Here is a 20,948-nt window from a genome sequence, read left to right as displayed (position 1 = left end):
GGACTTTATAGTTTTTTGCATCAAGCATTTTCAATCAGTTTTTCATGTGAACAATTTGCACAGTTTGAACATTAACTCTGCACTGAAATGTCGACGCGCATCAAAACTCTTCAAATAATGCTTTAATTCAATTTTGTACTTGGAATTCTGGGGGGGAAAAGTACCTTTATAAAGTAGTGCTTCTAAAGTGCTTTAACTTCAACTACAGCAATATTGTCCTTTTTATGAGTTGCAAAATCCAGCATGACATCTTAACTCAAGTAGTGAAACAACTTGACGGGGCAACTTGTCACATGTTCACACTCTCTATTTAATTGTTCAGAGCCGCACTGACGCAAAATATGAAAATGACTTAAATTCAAAACGTACACCTGAGACTGGTCTTTCATCTGTTACACATTTTGTTTATATGCGATGTGTTGATTCCAGGAAAAATCTCAAACTGTAAAAAGTGTGAGTCGAATCGACTCCAGCTGAATCGAAACAACTCAAATTGCTCCATTTAAAAAGTGTTCCTAACTCGAATCGTATCGCACCTCATGTATCGAGAATCGTAAGGAAGCGCCTTTTGTTGAGAGCTTCACATCTCTTCTATGAGATTTGCTCCCCTCTGTTTGAAATAATCCTCACGTGACCAGCAGGCGGCGCTGTGCTTCTTCACCCCATTCAGGGCAAAGGGCCCGACCTTCTCCCTTTGTGCTGAAGTTAGAGAAGGCCTACTGATGCCACTTTGTTGGTTGTGCAGATTCTCCCACGGACTCAAGTGCGCCACTTTGGCACCATGATGAAATGTAGGCATCTTGAAACGAGGGCATCCCCTGACAAATCTGCACACGTGCACATTCCCCCCCATGCAGAGAAGTTGACTTTCACGCGAATGGGGGAATAAGCCCCAATTTGCATGAAAGTATTTGAAGACTTCACCGTCATCAGACCTGACGCCAAGCAAACCTTCTTTCGTGAGTGCGACGAAACTACTTTTTTTTCTTATTTTGATGCAATTGTGACCTCGGTTGGTTTAAACAGGCAACCGTTGTTCTACTGCACTCAAATCCACTCATCAAGAAGTCCAACAAAGATGACTTGATGTTGTTTGCTTTGTCCTCGTGGTGCTCATCGCATGTGCACTTTTGGTTGGTTGTGATCAATATTGACGTGTTTTCTCTCGCGCACGCCAACTCCCGTTTGGAATGTGTCACACGTCTCTATTTGGAGCAGCAGTTGTTGTTCTGGGAAGCGTGACAAAGTTTCCATGCAGGGACAACAGCTGCTTGCCTGCTTGCTTTCTCGGCCAACCACTGACGTCCAATTAAGTATAATCACATTTTTTTGGAGAAAGATGCGTCTTCAAAATAATTGAAATAACGGCCTGCAGCCACTGCAGACTTTTAGGGTCATCTCGTTTTTTGATTGATTGATTGATTGATATATGTACTCTTGTTTCTCCATGTCTGGCAAAGCGGAGTCGAAGGGGGCAAAATAAAAAGAAAATTCTAATTAGACATAAACAACAAAACCCTAATGTACACAAAATAGAACATGCAAATAATGCCCGGGACTATCCCGAGGCAACAGCTGCTGCGAGGCATCCACAGCCCCTGTCAATAATCTTTTTATGGGCGGGCATGAATTTAGACAACACACATGCAATTGAGTTCCTTTATTTCGCTTCTTTTACAAACCACACTCAAGCTGGATTTAGTGGTAATGCCATTGGAGGGAGCCTCAAGATGTTGTTGCAGTGCACCAGAGGGATCTGTTATCGCAAGTGTCATGGATGTGGCAACCGTTTTGCATTACACACAATACAATACACAATTATACATACAAACATATATACACAATTACAGTAATTACACGATAGCATACAGACAAAATTGATGGCTTGATTTCTGAGCTAGCATTGAATTTGCAAAAGTTTCAGAACAAATGTAATAAGTAGGGATGTCAAAATTAAAGCATTAACTCAGAGAATATTTTTTTTAACTCAGTTAAATATTTTAACTCAGTTTGATTTATTTAAAAAATAATATGCATACTTTGCGAAGCCAAATTCATATACTGTACCATATTGTTTACGTTATCTTTGGGCAACACATACAACTTACACGACTTTTATGAAGTTGTTCATATCTTCACCATTATGTACTTTTGTCTTATACATTATGCATCAAGTTTATTTCTGTGGGCCGCCTTCATTTGCAAAAATCAATAATGATTACCTTACTACTAACTATATACTTTATAAATCATCAATCGCGTTTTGAAAATGATCCAAATAATTATGGAACTATTTTAAATAGTGGGAAAAATTAATATCATTCCACTTTCGTGCCGAATTTCATAATTTGTATTCACACGAGTGGTGCTTTCAGTTAAATAAGACAAGCTCGGAATTGTTGTATGAATTAAAAAAGGTTTTGTGGTTATTACGGTAACTTTGAAGCGCTGAAAAATGGCTCGCTATGCGCATGCGCGGACCTCGACCGATGCCTTCACTGACGCTATCAATTTTTTTAACTGTCCTTTCTTCTATGTCCCTTCTTCTACTCACCCTGTATCGAATTTGAATTCAATAGCAACATTTAAAGAGCAGTCAGGATTCCGATTTCACATTTTCAAGCGTTTAGTTCCACACAAACATTCACTTATCAAAATTCTCGAAGTTTGTATATTTAACACAGCAACAAAGTGTAGTAAACAAATAAAAGGAAGACAAGTAGGCACAATTTGTCTCCATAGATTGGAACATTTGCAATGCCGTGTGTTTCTTTGACTTTGTTTCCAACGCCGAGCGTCAACTCGCTACGAGGAAGCCAAAGCTCTCCGCCCGCGGTGTCTTTGAACGCTTCACCACATCAAACCGGGCGGCGGTGCGTTCATGAACTTTGTTGAGGCTCGTCCAAAGTTTTCGGCGGTCACAAGGCGGAGGCGGTGGAGGACGACGGAATAGCGAAGCCCCCGAAACACGCCGTCGAGGCCGAGCGACGACGAGGACGATACGAGGCGAGGCAGCTTCAGCAGGCATGGGCTGCGGCCACAGTAAGGTGAGCCCCGCTGCCGACCGGGGACCGAGGCCCCCCGGGCAACGTGTTCCACAACCGCCCAGACTTCCACTAAAATTCAAAACTCGAAAATGTTAACGGCAACGTGCACTTGCCGACGAGAAAGTCAAGCAAACAACGACCCGGTGGAGAGCACAAACGCGGCCGAAGTGAAACTTTTGTAAGCGCACATCTGTTTTCAATCTGGTCGACATTCTACACGCAAAATCATTTAGCGACACAATGACGTCACCCCTCGTAACTCGTTGATTTAAGCGGGCTCCTTTTACACGTTTACGCACATTTGGAGCGAGGTTTATGATTGAACTGCAACAAGTTGAGATCACAAAAACGTATAAAATTTGAGTTGTTTTTTTAACTTTAAATAAAATGACACAAGCTCCTCCCACGGGTATGACGTCATAGCACGCCTGCTTTGGTCATGACAAGTAGAAAACGTCCAGACAAACGTTTTAGGTTGCACTGTGAAGTGACGTCACAGTCACGTGTCCAATCTGTGGCTTTCAAAAGTAAAATATTTAAGGTGACTTTTTCAAAGTCAAATGTTGTGCCTGAAATTCTCATTTTTTGTTGTATTAAGGTCAAGTCAAGTCAAGTCAATTTTATTTGTATAGCCCTTAATCACAGACAGTCTCAAAGGGCTTTACATAGCCACAATCGACATCCCCGATCTTAACCCCCAGGAGGGCAAGGAAAAACTCACAAAACCTCATTAGGGGAAAAGTGAGAAACCTTGAGAAGGGACCACAGATGGGGGAATCCCCCTTCCAGGATGACCAGGCTGCAATGGATGCCAACTGGGCAACATTTGACACATACAATGATGCTATGCAATAATAGATGAGATAATATAAGAGTCAATTGAATGAAGTGCTGCAGGAACATGACTTCAGTGGAGTGGGTCCTCATCCAGGGCCGTAATATCCATGGCAGCATATCCGAAGATGAGCCTTCGATCTTGTACCGGTCAGTTGGTGTAAATTCAGTACAGCCACTTCCAAGTGAATCGCCATCACCTAATTCGGGGAATTGGGAACAGAAAAGAAAGAACAGAAATAGCAAACAGGCCAACAAGTAGTTCAATGAAGTGCTGAAATATAAGGAAATCAGAAAAGGCGCTGCATGAAGACGACTTCGGCAGAGCAGGTCCCTTCCCGGTTCGTCAATGCCGTAATCTTCAAAGCATGTCCCCATCACCTAATTCCCAAGCAGGGGAAGGAGGGGGCAGAAAAGAGAAGAAGCGGCAGTAAACAGGCCAACAAATAATTAAATTAGATGCTAAAGTATATAAATAAATTGATCAAATGTCGCGCTGCAGGAAGACGACATCACTGGAACAGGTGCATGCCCAGTTGGTCAATGCCTTAAACTTCCTAGTGGGTCACCGTCACCTAATCCCCCAGCCGGGGGAAAAGGGGGCAGAAAAGAAAACAAAAGAAAAAAAAAAGCGGCAGTAAACAGGCCAACAAATATTTCAGCTAAATGCACAAGAGTATAAATGCGTCTTTAATAGTGTTTTGAACATTTCTACTGAGGTGGCGCCTCTAATATCTGAGGGTAGTGCATTCCAAAGCATTGGTGCCCGAATAGAGAACGCTCTAGAACCTGCGGACTTCTTTTTGGCTCGCGGGATCACTAAAAGACCAGCATTTTGTGAGCGAAGGTTTCGGGACGGAACATATGGTACCACGAGGTCAACGAGATAAGAAGGTGCTAAGCCGTGCAATATCTTAAAAGTAAGTAGCAGAACTTTAAAATCACATCTCAAGTGGACCGGAAGCCAATGCAAATTGGCTAATATCGGGGTAATATGATCAAACTTTCTCGTCTTAGTTAAGAGTCTAGCTGCTGCATTTTGAACTAACTGCAGACTTTTAATACTCGACATGGAGAGACCCGAGAGCAAAGCGTTACAATAGTCGAGGCGAGACGTAACAAACGCATGGATTAAGATTTCCGCGTCACACGTTGATAGAATTGGGCGAATTTTAGCAATGTTACGCAGATGAAAAAACGCAGTTCGAGTAATATTTTTAATGTGCATTTGAAATGACATAGTTGCGTCAAATATAACACCGAGATTTTTTGTTGAATCCTTTTGGATAATATTACATTTATCGATATTCAGAGTGGTGTCTTTGAGAAGGTACCGATGACGCGCTGGTCCAATGATGAGCATCTCGGTTTTATCTGAGTTAAGACGCAAAAAATTGAAAGACATCCATTGTTTAATTTCGGCAAGGCACGCCTCTAATTTATAGCAGTCGCGCGGATTCGTTATATCCAACGGCATGTATAATTGCGTATCATCAGCATAACAGTGAAAACTAATGTTATATTTCCGTATAATATCACCAGGGACCAAAAATTAAGTAATATTATCCATTTTCCGTGCCGCTTCACCCTCATGGGTCGCGGGCTTGGTGGAGCCTATCCCAGCTTTCTTCGGGCTGTAGGCGGGGTACACCCTGACCCGGTTGCCAGCCAATCGAAGGGCACACAAAGACGAACAACCACTCGTGCTCACGATCACAGCTTGGGACAAGTGTTCTGTTAACCTACTATGCATGTCTTTGGAATGTGGGAGGAAACTGGAGTACCCGGAAAAAACCCACGCAGGCACGAGGAGAACATGCAAACTCAGCACAGGAAGGCTAGAGCACCAAACCCTGCACCTCTGAACTGTGAGGCGGACATGCTAACCAGTCGAAGTTATTTTATTCATGATAGATTTTTTATTTTTTATTAATCATCCGATTCATTTGTTATCGGCCGAAAAAAAAAACAAATCCGTATCCGTTGACACCTGGGAGCTTTTTGAAATGATGCCCCAACAAAACAAAACGTCTCCTTAATACATCAGATGCGAACACGCCAAGACGTCGCCTACAGACCACATCTCAAAATTGTTGTTGACTTCCTGTCGCCCGCGTCGACTCAGATGCTTCCGCTTCCCGTTTCCCTCATCAAAGCGGCGCGAGAGTCTCTTACGTAAGCGTCAAAGCCGCGTAGTAAATCTTTTGCAGTCGCTCAGAATAGAAAGTGACGCGCAGTCAGCACTAAAATGTTTTCATCTCTTTAATTGGTTTAGTAGCTTTAATTGGTTTAGCGGTGCGGACGTGCTCAGGCTGTCTAATGTGACCCGATCGACATGCTAGCATGACAACTAGCAATTAGCATGGATCTATGATGCTCATGTGGCCTTGAAATAAAACTTCAGCTGCCACCCAATAAAAATCTGATGTCTGTGTTTTTCCACTGAGTTAATAGAAAAGGCAAATTCTGTTTTATTTATTTATTTTTTTTAATTTTGTAATGTTGGCCGTATCAACTGTCTTTTGCTGGATATTTTGGTGACTGTTACTTGGTTTCTTTGTTGTTGATGTTGCAGAAGAAAACTAAGAAAGACGACAAAGTTAACAGCCGACGAAATGAAGGTCAGTTCTTGCTTGTGGCAGTCTTTGTCTTTGTCTTTGTGAATGTGTGTGTATGCTTTTTGTGTCTCTGTGTGCATGCGCACTTGTGTGTGTGCGTGTGTCTGTTTGTGTTTATGCGACTGCAAGTTTGTATGCGTCGTCAGTTTAGTGCGCGCGTCTTGTGTGTATATCGATGTGTCTGGTAACCTTTCTGCATGTTTTACTGTGTGTATGTTTGTCTGCATTTGTGCGTGTGTGTGTGTTTTGTTGTCTGTTTAGTGTGTGTACCTATGTGTGTGGATCTGTGTGCGTTGAGTGATGTGCATTTGGACGTGTTTGTGTTTGTATGACTGTGTTTATGTCTGCATATTTTCAGGCGCATAGCAAAATTGTACATTTTTGTAAGACGAAAATAATTTTTTTATATATCTTTTTTATTCGGTCTTTTTTCCTTTATTTATTTTTGTTACAATATCAATTAAAAAAATACCATTGTGTGTTTTTTTTTTTTTCTCGTTTTCCCAAAATATTTAAAAATGACTTAGGTAATGATGCTATGTGGCCGACGATATTTGTATGCGCATGTGCTGCTATGTTTGTGTGCACGCCGGTGGCGGAAGCGATGTCATCTTTGCGGTCGCTGCCATGTGACTCTCTCAGGTAAGCGTGCACGTTCCGAGCGACGCAGTGGCGGTGTGGCGAAAGCTAATGCGGCGTTGGAGAAGCATCTGGAGCGCTTGGAGTGGCAGCTAAAGATCCTGAAGGGGGTGCTCTCGGCCAACGGCGGTGCAGAGCGGGCGGAGCTTCTTAAGGAGCATGCCGACGAGGAAGTGTGCACGCTGGTGCTCGCCATCCTGGACAAGGTGGGCTCGGCTTGACGCACACACGTACACCTGGCGCTCAGTGGCTAACGTGGCGTGCGTTGTGTGCTTTCCTGTTTGTTAGGTCAAGACGGAGACGTGCGCTCAGCTCAACGCCGTTCATCAACAACAACGACAACAAACTGCACAACAACACCAGCAACACATTTACGGTAGTTACTCTCCGTTACTCCGTTTCCATTTGTTGGTTTGATCTTTCGAACATATGGGGCCTTAACGTTCAAGAAGTTATCAAACTTTTTCATCATTCGCAGCTATTTGCAATTAATCACCGTCCGGTTCCAAAAACATTGTTTTCCGAACTTTTTTTAAATATATATTTTAATATTTGATTAAAACTGAATCGAATCGTTTAATTTCTAAATGCGTTATCGAATCGTCTTTTGCCGGAAAGAGATATCTTTGCATGAAATGCCTTTTTTACACTACTCATTCAAACGCGCGTCAAAAAGTAATTCCATCAACCCCTCTCGAACTGAGTCATACCAAATCAAATCGAACCGAAATCGAGTTGAATCGAATTGCTCCACTTTCAAATGGATCTGTCCTTAAATCATTTTGCGCTGCTCGTATCGAAAACCGTGTCGAATCGTCTTTTGTGGGGCGATGCGCACCCCTACTAATTTTCGTACAATTTCATTTGTATGCTTTTATTGCATGTGCCTGACCAACTTCCGTCGATGCGCCTTTGACTCGTTCCAACAATTCTTTCTGGCCCTTTCAAGCTTTGTATTGGTCAGGTTTGTGTGCATGTACGTCATTGGCATGTTGTCATCCACAGAGGTCGAGCGAGCTCATGAGGAGGTCAAAGTTCAGCTGACGGAGAAATTTCAAAGCAGCGAGAACCTGTTGAAGGTAACCATAGCAACCATTTGACGCTCGTCGTCCGCATCACGCTGCATGTCATCAGCCTGCTTTTCTGTGCGTTGGTACGTGGAGGCGGAGGTGAGCGAGTTGAAGGCGGAGCTTGAGCGTTACAATGAGCTAAAGAGGCGTGTCCAGGAATCCACCTTCAAGAAAGATCTACTCAGGAACATTCAGGTACGCGTTTGTGCGTGCGTGTCTCCATGGCAACCAGCTGCCGCATCTACCTCACCAATGATCATGAAACACGGCAGGCGCACGGCAGTCCAGGTGCATTCTGGGAGTCGGAGCAGGAGTCTCTGCTGTTCGTTATCGAGATGAAGAGCGAACGCCTCAGGGAACAAAACGGGAAGTTGCAACACATGGAGCAACTGGTAAGGCCGCGCCTGGGCAAACGCTGTATGTCCGACGTACTCGTTCGTACCGCAAAGTAGTAGTTGTAGTAGTCTGTGGACCATCAACTAACCTAGTGCTTAATGTAGCGATACTTTGTTGATATCACTATCCAGACACTTAGTAAATGTTGATATCAGCAAACCACGGCAGCACTTTTTACACCAGTAGAGAGGAAATCGGCTTTCAAAGGGCGACTTTGGGGGTGCGGGTGTGTGTTATTGCGGTGAAATGGCGGTCGTCAAGTCATATCAGCGTAGATGATGTCAGCGTTGACCGATTTGCTGTGTTTCAGGCGGAGGAGAAGTTGTGCGCAGAGGATCACTTGGTGCAGACGTTGCAGCAAAACGAAGACTTGCGAGTTCGTCTGGACAAAAGTCAAAGCGTCCTGCAGTAAGTACGCGCGGCATCGACAGACCGCAAGACCTTTTAAAAAAAAAAATTTTATTGTTTATTTTTTGGATTTCTGGAATTTTATTTCCAAAAAATATGACATTTTCAAAATACACTTTTTAGAAAATAACACTTAAAGAATTTAACACATTTTTCTGAAAATGTACAACTTCTAGAAAATATCTGTTGAAAATGTGCTGTTTGAGAAAAAAAATATTTTTTTAACCTAATTTAACAGACTTTGGGGGAAAAATATCCTCTTCCACAAATAGGACTTTTAAATGTTTTTTCTCCAAAAATATTGTACTTCTTGGTTAAAAAATATGTCTTTTTACAATTTTACTTTTCAAGATTATACAACTTTTTCAAAAATTGAAATGCTTTCTCAAAAAAAAAAAATCTCGAAAATATGAAAGGCTTGAAAAAAAAAAGATCACTTATGGAAATCTAAATCTTACCCAGAAAATATAAAACTCACAAATTTACACATTTAAAAAAACTAAAACCTTTTCCTTAAAAATAAGATTTTCTTTAATGTAAGACTTGGCAGAAAATATGTTTTTTAGAAAATATAGGATGTTCGAAATTTAATCATTAACTTGCGGGTAACATGTTAAGTTTTCTTTTGAGATGGTTTGAAGCATGTGCTAAGTGTTTATTTTGATGTTGCTGCGGTTCAGGCACACGAGTCTTGAGCGTGAGGAGGCACGTGCGGCGTTGGAGCGTCAGCGTTTGTTCAATGAGACATTGACGCGGGAGAAAGAGCAGCTGCTCTTCAAACTCAATCACAGGGACGCGTGCCCAACCCTCAACATGACTGCCACTGCCGTCGCACCGTCCTGATCGGACCCCACGGACATTGGCCACGCCTCTAACAGGCAGTCCGATAACACCTTTTCTTTTCTTCGTTACGTTTAATTTCACGAGTGCAACAGACGCTCTTATTTTTATTTCCACAGGATGTCACAACCGATTCAAAACTTCAGGAGTGCCTGGTGCTAACATATTAGCATTACTTACAACGCTGGTGTTAGCATTTCCCTGTGTTAAAATGCTAAATGTGAATGTGTCATGTTAGCGTGTAGCTTCTTCTAATTAAAAACACGTTTGTCATGTTAGCGTGTCCTTATGTGCAAATGCTACTTGTTGACATGTTACGTTAGCATGTTCCCATGTAACCTTTTATCTTGATGAGTTTTTAGCGTTATCATCGCCTCATGTTCAAATGCTACATGTTGACCTATCATGTTAGCATGTAGCTTCTTCTAGTTAAGAGATTGTTGGCTCAGCATGTCCTTTTCTTCAATTGCTACATGTTGACATAATGTATGTTAGCATGCGGCTCGCAGTTAAAATTTGTCACGTTCTCGAATTCACACTGTAAAATGCTAAATGACAGCATCACATTTTAGCACGGAGCTTCGTCTCGGAATGAGTTTGTAGTGTTAGCCTGTCATGTCCAAATGTTACATGTTGACGTGCCACGTTAGCATATTAGCATGTCCTTTTGCTAGTTAAGAATAAGTTTATAGTGTAAACATGTTTTTATGTTCAAATGCTACATGTTGATGTGTCACGTTAGCATATTAGCATACAGCTTCAGTTGAAGCTTGTTACACTACTGTTTTTTTTTGTTTTAAAGAATTTTCTGTAAATATTTTTTGTTAATTTCTTTCAGGTGTTTTATTTGCCAACGATGCAATTTGTTGTGAGAATAAGAATTTTTGTCATGCACTCGCACTTTTTTATAGATTCGTTTTAACCTTTTTTTTCTACATTTCTGTGGACTGGACTGTCATTTTTGTTTCTCTTCAAATGTGAGTTTTCACTCACGTTTTTGGCGCCATGACTCAATAAAAAAAAAAACTCAAGCAAATGATGGCAATCTAGCAAAAACAGTATATTGTCTGACAGATTTTAGTCTAAAACGTTGTGGATTTGTGATGGATTATTTAACTGTACTGTATTTCGAGACAAATGGTTCTATTTTAAAGGACAACATTCAAGAACATTTTATTTAGTGGAAAGTTGAATGTTAAAAAAAAATCTCTCAGGAAAATAAGTTGTAGTCTATAGCTCAAATAAAAAAGGCGGGGGTTGAATATTTCTAGATTTTGTGGGGGGGGATATTAAATAATTACAGTGTTTTCTAGAGAAGGATATTTCGGGGTGGGGTGGGTAAATCTTACAGAAAGTTCAGCACGAAAAGTTATATTCTTAAAAGTTCTTAAGTTTTATTTTTGTATATTTAGTTTTTTAGAAAGTTTGTAATGGAGGACGAACTGGCAAAATGGGGCAAAGTCTGGTGCCAGGTCACATGACACAAACCGCTTCAAAATAAATAGTATTTTAGAATTAGCATAAACCCAACCATGTGCTGCCATGTAATTGACTGGGTGAAGTGAAAAAACCTACCTAAATTTGTTTGTCATGTAAATCCGGTTGATTGACGATTCGGTGTTGGCAAAAGGACTATTGTGTTATGTCGTCGACTAATAAAGTTCATGAATCAAAGTAGAAGACCAAAAAAGCCATCAGGTGCCCAGTTTAGAAAAAAACGAAGGTATTGTACGCTATTTATTAGCCTCTTGCTCAGCAATAGAAGATGTCTGTTCTTGGTATTTGGCTTTGCTGAACTAGCAACTATTAGAATTGAGGCACTATGTCATGCAACTAATTTCACCCATCGGAAACCTAGTCTAGTTTGTGTTTGCAACACAACAAGTGCAAGTCCAGATACGCTCGATGCTAAATCAAATAACTTCTAACATACACTGACATGGCTTTTTAAGCTAAATTTTACTGACAGAATTGAACTTCTTTGTAGAGGACCAAGTGAGGTACCTGCAGACTTGTCATGAAATTGGAGCAAAAAAAAAAACGTTTTATATTTTAAATTGTGAACTTTTGAATTAATTTTTAAATTTTAAATTAAGTCAATGTAGGGGGGGCGCTAAATATAATCTTGCACGGGTGCCACGTAGGCTAGGGCCGGCCCTGAGCAAAGAACAACACGCGACACACGCGCACGCACACACGCGCGGACAATTGACGCATTCACGCGCACACACACTGGCAGGAAGTCTACTTCCTGTTGTTGACTAATGAGAGGGCGTGGCCTGGCCTTGGCACTTCTCTTGATTGACAGCCACGATGTGAAAACACGCTTGGCCTGGGGCACAAATGCTAATCGCTAATGTCGCTAATGAAGATGAAGTGGTTCACACGGGGCTCCATTGGGAGGGGGTCCACTTAGCGCAGTGTAGTTTTGTTTGTGTTTTTTATTTTTTTTTTTTACAGGGGGCAAAAGTTCTATGGGGCCAAGTTCAGAAACTTAAAATTAAAATTTTAAATTAAAGCCAAAAAAAATAACATACTGGTTTCAAAAATATTAATCTTTGATAACTGTCATAAGGGATTTGAAATGTCTTTGTTGTTTGATTTTTCCTCATCAAATCTACCTTCTTTTGTATTTCCAATCATCACAATAAAGAAGCATTAGCATCGTTTGGGATCAATCTGAATAATAACTATCACTCACTCGTTTGAATACTAACGCTTGCAATCCTCATTTTTTTATTCTTTTTTTTTTTTTTTTTTTTGCACGCCAAATTGCTCCTCGTTGTTTTGGGATGCCGAGTCCGAAAATTATGTACTGAGTTTCTTTGAATTGTCTCTATTTTTATGAGATGTCAATATTGACAATTAATTGATTGATAATTGAACTGATTTGACAGTTTACGAAATGTATGTAAAGACATCACCCGTCCATCCATTTTCCGAAGCTCTTAAAAACGTAGAAAGTTTCTTGGGACCCAAATGTTAATTAATAAAAATTGTTACGCTAATGTTCCTGAATGTTATCAACATGGAAATCACAATTATGAACTGTTGTCGTGTACAACCATTGTTGTTTTAATAATAAGTCAGTCCCAGTGTTATTTGTTGTTTTAAAGAAGTATTGCAAAATGTATTTTGTAATCAGTCATAATATTCATGCATTCAAATTTTTAACATTAATTTTGCCCTATTGTTTATGGAGCAAATACAACTTGCTCCAATACACCCAGACGCATATGTGTGTTCTATCTTTTTATAAATGTCTTCACATACTAACAAACATGAGTGAAATTAAAAAAAAATGATGACGGATGAAAATGAAAATTAGCAACGCGTCACTAAATAAATTTTCAAAATTAACGATGTGACGGGAGTTTCATTTGATTATTGTTGCGCTTTTATTGACATTGATAATAAATGTCATTTAAGCAAAACTTTAATTAAATAAACATGATTATATTATTTATTTTTAGAAATGATTATTTTTCAAACATTAGTTTAATTATTTCCATTTAAAATTGTATTCAACATGGACAGTATTAGTGCGTATGTGTCTGTGAGGCCTATATGCATTTTTTGAATGCTAAGTAGCACTTTCATTCTCATCCAATCTGAATATTTTTGTGTTTTTTATTTTTTAGAGCGCTTAAAACAACCAGTCACTTGTCAAATATATTTGCAGACGAGTCAGCCTCGTCCCCATCGTCTTGTGCGCATGCGTGACGCGCGCGGCGCACCTCCGCCAAGGAGGGTGACGCTCTGGCAGGTGTGGTGCGCGTCTCACACGCACGCACGCTGGCTCCGCGGAGGTGAGAAGTTTCTTTGCTGGGCTCGGGTGGGAGCTTGGGGGTCTATTTCGTGCTCTGAGTTCATTCCCTCCACTCGCTCGTCACTTTGGCGACTTGACGCACGCCAGGACCGGGAAGCGGAACGCGCACGGAGGGGCGCGCGCACAGGTGTCCGAAGGAGCGGGATGGTTCCGCTGTGAGGTTCGGGTGTTGGGGACTCAGGGGTCCGCTAGGCCGCCATGTTGCAGCCGCAGCAGCTCGGAGGTGTCAAGAAGTGTTTCTCCATCGAGGCGCTGGTCGGAAAGCAGCAGCAGCGACAGCGGCCCGTTCGCGTCCAAGCCATCCGGGCCGCCTTCGAGGAGCCCATCCGGCCCACCGCGCTTCGCTTTCCGGAGGCCCTGCACCCTCTCCACGGCGGCCCGGGCGGCGGCGTCCGGACCTCTTACCCGTCCGCGGGACCCAATTTGGGACTACACGTGTTCGGCAGACATCATCCTGGACTTGGGGTTAGCCTGCTGTATCCCCCGTCCGCCGCCGCGGGCCCCCCATCCTCGTGGATCTTCCACAACCATCACCGATACGTGCACACGCTTGCAGGTAAGCCAGCAAAGCCACTATAGTTACTTTCAAGACCCAAAATACAAGACGTGCAGTCACACGAAGTCTTGAGACAAAACACTAATTGGACCGTCAAAAAGACCATCAAATGACAAAAATGATGAAATTATTCAGCACGAAAAAGCAAATTAATGAAATGCACAGCATAACAAAAGTCCATAATTTCACTTGAACGTCGCTTGCACGTGTTAAAAAGGTGTCGTCAAAAATCGTGTTCTTTTTCTTGGTTGAATGATTCATTGTCGTTCTCGTCATCGCTGTTCGTTTTTTTAATGCCCTCAAAACAAGCTCAATATGATGATAACAATTTTACATTTCTAAAAGAAGAAATGTTGAGAACAAACAACCCCCCCAATTAAACATTAAAAATTCGACTATAAAAACCTGATCACATTTTTCAGACAATAAAAATGATGATGAATGTTATTAGAAAATGCAATGCATTCGTTCGTAAAAAAAAAAAAGCAAAAGACTAAAATATGCATGATTGCAAATCAGATTTTGACATTCTCGAGAGCAAAAGTTAAGTTCACTCGCGTGCATTATTTTCTTTTATTGATATTAAAAAATGCAAATATGAAAAACTGACTATATGTACATAGTTTTCATAAAATGTCTGTTGTGAGACTTAAAGACGTTTTTTTTTCATTATAAAATTCACCTCAAATTATTTAAAAATCATCAATTTCATACATGTATTATTCATTTTACGGCTGGACTTAAAATACTTTCGATAAATAATATTTCATTCCTACCGAATATGAAAACGTTTGTTGATCATTTAGAAAATCGGGTGGATTTATTTGCATCAAATGCCCAAAAAAAAAAACGGCATTTCGAGTTTAAGTGCCGATTGTTTTTTTTTTTTCAAATTGAATTGATAGTTTGTCGCTGGTATTTTTGTATGGTTTGCATTGACTGCTCTTGCTTTCTATCCATTTTTTTTGTGATGATTTCATCAGAATTTGATTAACAAATTTGTGTGATGACGTCATCGATTGTTGATGATAATAATATCATACGAAACGCGATGTGAACACAAATGGATGACATAATTCTCAGATTTAGGATGGCAGGGGCCTCAAGGCCTGAAAGGAGAGCCTGGCTGCAGCACCCTCACTAAAAAGGCCTCTTCGTGTGTGTGTGTGTGTGTGGGGGGGGGGGGGGGGTGTTCGTACCTGCAGTTGGAGGTTGTGCGTGTGCTTGCGTGTTTATTTTGCTGTGAGTTTTTTTTTGCGTGTGTATACCTGGAGCTGGAGGTCGTGTTTATTTGTGTGCCAATTAGTTTAGGTTTATATACGTGTACTTACGTGTTTTCATGCGTGTACCTGCAAGTGGAAAATGGTTTTATTTGTTTGTGTACTTCCGTTTTGTTCGTGTGTTTGTCTGCTTGTAATTTTGAGTTTGTATGTTTTTTGTGTTATTTACCGCGATTGCATTTGTGTGAGTGCGTTTGAGTTTTTCTGTGTGCTTTTTTTGCGTGTCTACGCATGCTTGTTTGTGCCTGCAGTTAATGCGTGTATTTTTTGAGTATGTTTCTTCGTATGTGTTTGTGTTATTTTTTGTTGTCTTGTGTTTGTTTGAGTTCGTGTGCTTTTTTGTCTGTGTGTGTGTGTGCTTGTATGTGCTTACCTGCTGGTGGAGGTTGTGGGTATTTGTGTGCGTGTGTTTATTTCTACGTGTGTGTTTTTCTGCTTGTGTGTGTCTGTGTTTTGTTTGTCTGTCTGCTTTTGTGTGTGTAGGTGTGTGCGTGTGTACTTGCAAGAGGTTCACGTGTGATTATGTTAAGGTTGTATTTGTTTGTGTGGGTTATATGTGAGTGTGTTATTTTTGGTGATTGTTTGTTGTGTGTGATCAATTTTGTTTGTGTGTCTGTTTGCGTTTGTAGATTTGTACGTGTACCTGTCATTGGAGCTTGTGTGTTTGTGTGCCTGTTTTGTGTGTCCTTGTATTAGTAATAAAATTTGCCTTGACTTGAGTGAAATACTATGTGTGCGTGTGTGTGTGTGTGCACACATGTAGTTTAGTGTTGTTCTAACAAGAAAATGGAAGTAGTTTTAGTCAGTCACCCATCTGGTTAGCATGATTAACATGTTAGCGCCATCGTGTGCAAACCAGCGTGTGCCATGTGGACATTGGTGGCTAATATGCAAATGAGCATGTGGTGCAAATATGCTAATGAGCCTCATCAGGTGTGTAACGAGCGCACTAACAAGTCCCGACTTGTTTCCTGTGCCAAAGGGATGCCTGCTTAGCATCATCCGCATCCTCATTCTCATCAGCGCCATCTGCTGCACCCCCCCCCCCCCTCGTCCCGCCCCCGCCCACCACTAACTTTATCACTTCCTGTCTTTGTGTGTGCATGTATTTTATAGACCCTTGTATGGAAATATATGTGTGCCGTCACATTCCAAACTTGAATCACTATCACTGAATGTGATCGCCATCAAAATATTAAATGTTGACTTTACAGCTTGCAAATTGCCACATTCAGCTAACAAAAGTCACTTCCGGCTCGCCAGGCCAGCCAGACCGAAGCAGTCGAGGCCGCAGCAGCCGATGCCAGCCAATCATGTTTAATGCCCTCGGTTGGTTCGTGTTGATTGCTCTGGCCTGGCGTCTTCAAGTGGCCCGGATGCGACATTTTGGCGGCACATTTGGAGCTGAATGTTTAATTTGACGCCAAATGTTGACTTTCTGAAGATAAAAAGTCAACATTTTGCTCATTCATTTCAGTGTTGGAACTTCCGATTCCGAATCTGACGGCATAGATATACTTCTATCCTTCCACCATGACCTTAGTCGATGAAGGCGGCGCCATTGCAAAAAACAAGCCTTCAAGGATTTGAACTTTCTTGACTGCAGTTTGAGCACGAGACGCCAGTTGAAAAGACGATGTTGCAAAGTAACAACAGCGACTTTATTTATGTCCTCGTTCCCAATTCCTCAATCAAGACAAAGTGTGATTATGCGCAACGATCCAAGTCGACGAAATCAAACTCTCAGAATCGTGGCTCGCAAATGAGTCAACGATTCGGTTTGCCGTTGATCTTTAAGCGTTTGCTTTGCATGTGAATACGACTCGGCCGCCGCCGCCGCCGCCGCCGCTTGGCGCTCGGCGTCATTGTTCCCGTCTTTGTCCTGGCGGCCGGCGAGTCAACCGACATCTTTGCGTGCGGCGTGTCAGCCGCCGATCTTTTCAGACTGACCATTTACACTTTTGTTTTTATGTAAACGATCGAAAACGCAGGACTACACCGCAAGCACGCCGTTGGCCGACGTTTAACCGCCGTGCACATGCTTCAAACAAATCAGATCCACTGTTTTACTTTTGCTACTTTATCTCGAATCCTCTTACAACGTGGACTCCCAACCATAAAATCAAAACCACGACAAGAAATAAGAGAAAATGGCTTTGATTGGATTAGCATCGCTAACGTGCTAAACACTCCTCTGAGCTTCATTTCCTGTAGGGTTGGCACTAGTTTGCAAGATTGGTTCTAGTTCGTGTGTTGGGTCTTGTTGGCCCAAAGGTTCAGGGTTGGTTTTCGGGCGTAAAATTGGATCTCGTTTGTACGTTTAGTATTTGAGACCATTAGCATGCTAAGGTGCTAATCCCTGCCGTGAGCGTCACTTCCTGTTAGCATCCCACTTCCTGTTTGTGACTTCCTGTATCCTGTGTTCAGGTGATGACGGCCACGCGGAGAACCTTCTGCTGCACGGCGCTTTCTCCCGAAAACCCAAACGTATCCGGACGGCGTTTTCTCCCTCACAGCTTCTGCGTCTGGAGCGCGCGTTCGACAAAAACCACTACGTCGTCGGTGCGGAGAGGAAACAGCTGGCCTCCGCTCTCTGCCTCACTGAGACACAGGTGAGCAAACGGGATCGCTGCAAGTGGTCCAAGGGTCTCGGGTTATTTTCTAGGGAAGATCGTGTCCAAGTTTCAAGAATGTTAAGCGAGTCAAGAGTCTAGAATGATTTGTTGGTTCTAATATGTAAACATTTCTAGAATTTAAGGTTGTTCCAACTGTAAGATGCAAGGTGTCAAAGATCCTAGAACGTACTACTAATGTGAAATGTGTCGACGGTCTGGAATGTAAGGTTGGGTCCAGGTTGTAAGGCAGGGGTCTTCAATCCTGTCCCTCGAGGGCCGCAGTCCTGCTGTTTTTCATCTCTCCCTGCTCTAACATTCTTGATTCCAATGATCAGGGTCATTATTTGGCTTCTGCAGACCATGCTGATTATCTGATCATTTGAATCTGGTGTGCTGCAGCAGCGAGAGAACAGGTAAGGCACTGAAGCCTCGAGGAACAGGATTGATCACCCCTGTTGTAAGGAACAAATGGTTTCGGATGCAAAGCTATTCTAATGTGACGAGAGTGAAAAGTTCTAAAATTTAAGATTGGTTCTACTACGTACCAAAGGACTGGAAGTAAGATCGAGTCGAGGTTGTGAGGCAGGTGTCTTCAATCCTGTTCCTCGAGGGCTGGTGTCCCGCCTGTTTTCCATCTCTCCCTGCTGCAACACACCTGAACGATCGTTATCGAGCATCTGCAGCCCTTGCTGATTATCTGATCGTTTGAATCAGCTGTTTTGCAGCGGGAAAGATGGAAAACAGGCAGGACACCGGCCCTCGAGGAACAGGATTGAGGACCCCTATTCTAAGGTATCAAATTTAGGATTTAAGGTTGGTTCTGGATTGTAAGGTTCATTCTAGTGTGGCAGGCGTCAAATGTCTGGAAAGAAAGGTTCCAGAGTGGAACTTGTGCAAGGTCGTAGAATATGTCCGAGAAAGGAATGTGATTGGTTGTAGAGTGACGGGGAGTCTTGGTTCTAAGTTAGGCGGCAACACTTTTCCTGTTGCATCTCATTCCCGTTGTGCCAGCATGTCGTGATTGACACGTCAAAGCATTCAGTGAAATCTCGTCACCCTCGTCTCTGTATTTTTGTGAGTAGCCATGTTGGCTTGTCCTGACACCTGCGCGTGTGTGTGTTTAGGTGAAGGTGTGGTTCCAGAACCGCAGAACCAAACACAAGCGTCAAAAATTGGAGGAGGAATCCCCCGAGGCCGAACACAAGCGCTCCAAAGCCAGCCAGCACGTCAGCAGATGGCGAGCCGCCACGCAGCAGAGCCCCGCGGAACGCGTCGACGCCATCGACGATCTCTGAGCTGACGCGTCAAACGCTGCCTGGAACCGCCGTGAGGACGCCGTTCACGTTTGTCGAGCACTTGGACTAAGATGAAGGAGAACGAATAGTCTTGATTTTCAACGTTAGCCTCTTAGCATCACACGGGGTGTCAACAATCACTAATAGCATCAATTTGGATTCTCACTCGTGATGTGATGTCACTTCCTGCCTAGCTGCCATACCATTGGCTGAGGAACTTGCTGTGTGGGTGGGGTTATGTAAATGAGCCAAACTGTGACATCCCAATCTGGTCAAACTGAGGACTACTCACCTAAAGGCGTGATTTAATTAATCGTCACACAAGTCCAGAGTGACTTGTTACATTCCAGGCACTCTCGGGATGGGATGCAAAATATTCCAAACTCGCTTTTGCATAATGCATCGCTTTTAAAAAAAGATAAAAATGTATTAATAACGTGAGAAAAGCAAACGTCGTCTGTTGTGAGCAGACGGGCACCAGCCTGGAGGACGTCTGGGGCCAAGACCAGCACACTGCCGGGCTTCCATCAATATTCAATTCAACTGAAATCTTGAAAACTCAAGAAGCCTGACGATGGTGATGAGTTTGGCGGCTTTTTTCCCAAAAGTCATCTGACCCAAATAAGTACATACGTAGCCGGAAATGTTTCATATTGCTCTTCATCATCGTCGTCTTCCTCTTGCTGTCTCGTTCGTGGAGGTCATGTGACGATATCGTCAAGCACTACTTTTATTCCCGTGAGAATTCTTTAAAGTGGGTTCCTCTGGGAAAGGGGGCGGGGCCAAACAGAGGGAACAGTTTGTATTCCTGTGTGCGTGTTTAAAAATAAAATAAAAATCAATCAAATGACGCTTTCTGCACCTTGGATTTTTTTTTTCGCCCCAAGAATCCGTTTTAGAAGTAGAATCAAATGTGGCATGTTGATTGTGTTGCCACGGAAACAAACAAGGACTTCCACAGATGGCAGAGAAGGGGAGCAGCAGTTATAAAGTCAAACTTAAAAAAATCATTTCTCTTTTTTTATACGACATCTTAATGACTCTGCAATTTTCCTTGATTGACAGCTCGTGTCCCGCCCACTCTTGTGCCCCCACGTCAAGTACGCGACTACAAGTACATACATGTACATTGTGTAAATACGGTATGAAAATTAAAAACCATATCCATGGAATTAAAGTACTGGAGTGTAAAAGAATAGTTCCAAGTAAATGAAGTACTTGAAGCACATAAAATATTTGAATGTATTTCGTTTCATACACGTCACCTAAACACCTGTATGTACAAACATGCAACTAAAGTAATTGAAATAATTACATGTACCAGGGAACAGACACTGTCAGATGACTTCCCGTTGTCACGTCGACCAAAAACAGACGAGCTCTCAAAATGTCGACTTGGCCTTGGAAAGGATTGGTGTCAAAGAAGCTTCAAAGGTGTAAATGACTTAACACCTCGTAATGACATTATAATTACATGCTAATTACACTCAAGCAACAAGAAATAAGAGTGAACGCATCACT

The 20,948-nt window shown here is 42.2% G+C and overlaps 2 protein-coding genes across 3 annotated transcripts; both read left to right on the top strand.

Moving 5' to 3' along the window:
- The first annotated feature begins 2,489 nt into the window (after window positions 1-2,489).
- Window positions 2,490-10,963, top strand: ccdc69 (coiled-coil domain containing 69). 2 transcript variants are annotated; one of them, XM_088293629.1, is made up of 9 exons: window positions 2,490-3,047; window positions 6,457-6,502; window positions 7,207-7,344; window positions 7,427-7,514; window positions 8,144-8,217; window positions 8,302-8,403; window positions 8,481-8,600; window positions 8,915-9,012; window positions 9,693-10,963. In XM_088293629.1, the coding sequence occupies exons 2-9, from the start codon at window positions 6,497-6,499 to the stop codon at window positions 9,853-9,855; spliced, it is 789 nt and encodes a 262-aa protein (XP_088149755.1). In that variant the 5' UTR covers window positions 2,490-3,047; window positions 6,457-6,496; the 3' UTR covers window positions 9,856-10,963. The 2 variants fall into 2 exon arrangements, with proteins under 2 accessions (XP_088149755.1, XP_088149754.1); XM_088293628.1 differs by having other exon boundaries at window positions 2,711-3,047; window positions 7,142-7,344.
- A 2,762-nt stretch (window positions 10,964-13,725) lies between these two features.
- On the top strand, window positions 13,726-20,231 carry emx3 (empty spiracles homeobox 3). The gene is made up of 3 exons (XM_088294376.1): window positions 13,726-14,237; window positions 17,945-18,129; window positions 19,257-20,231. Exons 1-3 carry the CDS (start codon window positions 13,880-13,882, stop codon window positions 19,425-19,427), a joined length of 714 nt encoding a protein of 237 aa, XP_088150502.1. The 5' UTR covers window positions 13,726-13,879; the 3' UTR covers window positions 19,428-20,231.
- Window positions 20,232-20,948: the final 717 nt, after the last annotated feature.

This window comes from Idiotropiscis lumnitzeri, chromosome 4, assembly GCF_059441095.1.
Source record: "Idiotropiscis lumnitzeri isolate Australia: NSW breed Sydney's pygmy pipehorse chromosome 4, RoL_Ilum_1.0, whole genome shotgun sequence".
Taxonomy (NCBI): domain Eukaryota; kingdom Metazoa; phylum Chordata; class Actinopteri; order Syngnathiformes; family Syngnathidae; genus Idiotropiscis; species Idiotropiscis lumnitzeri.
Note: the sequence above shows the minus strand (reverse complement) of the source record. Positions and strands in the feature narration are given on the sequence as shown.

Bases quoted from the DNA above. Each gene is read 5' to 3' on its own strand.
- ccdc69 (XM_088293628.1), top strand. From the start codon at position 3,027: ATGGGCTGCGGCCACAGTAAG. The intron at 8,218-8,301 runs GTAACCATAGCA...TGGTACGTGGAG, and splicing joins GCAGCGAGAACCTGTTGAAG to GCGGAGGTGAGCGAGTTGAA. The intron at 9,013-9,692 runs GTAAGTACGCGC...GCTGCGGTTCAG, and splicing joins AAAAGTCAAAGCGTCCTGCA to GCACACGAGTCTTGAGCGTG.
- emx3 (XM_088294376.1), top strand. From the start codon at position 13,880: ATGTTGCAGCCGCAGCAGCTCGGAGGTGTCAAGAAGTGTTTCTCCATC. The intron at 14,238-17,944 runs GTAAGCCAGCAA...TCCTGTGTTCAG, and splicing joins ATACGTGCACACGCTTGCAG to GTGATGACGGCCACGCGGAG. The intron at 18,130-19,256 runs GTGAGCAAACGG...GTGTGTGTTTAG, and splicing joins TCTGCCTCACTGAGACACAG to GTGAAGGTGTGGTTCCAGAA.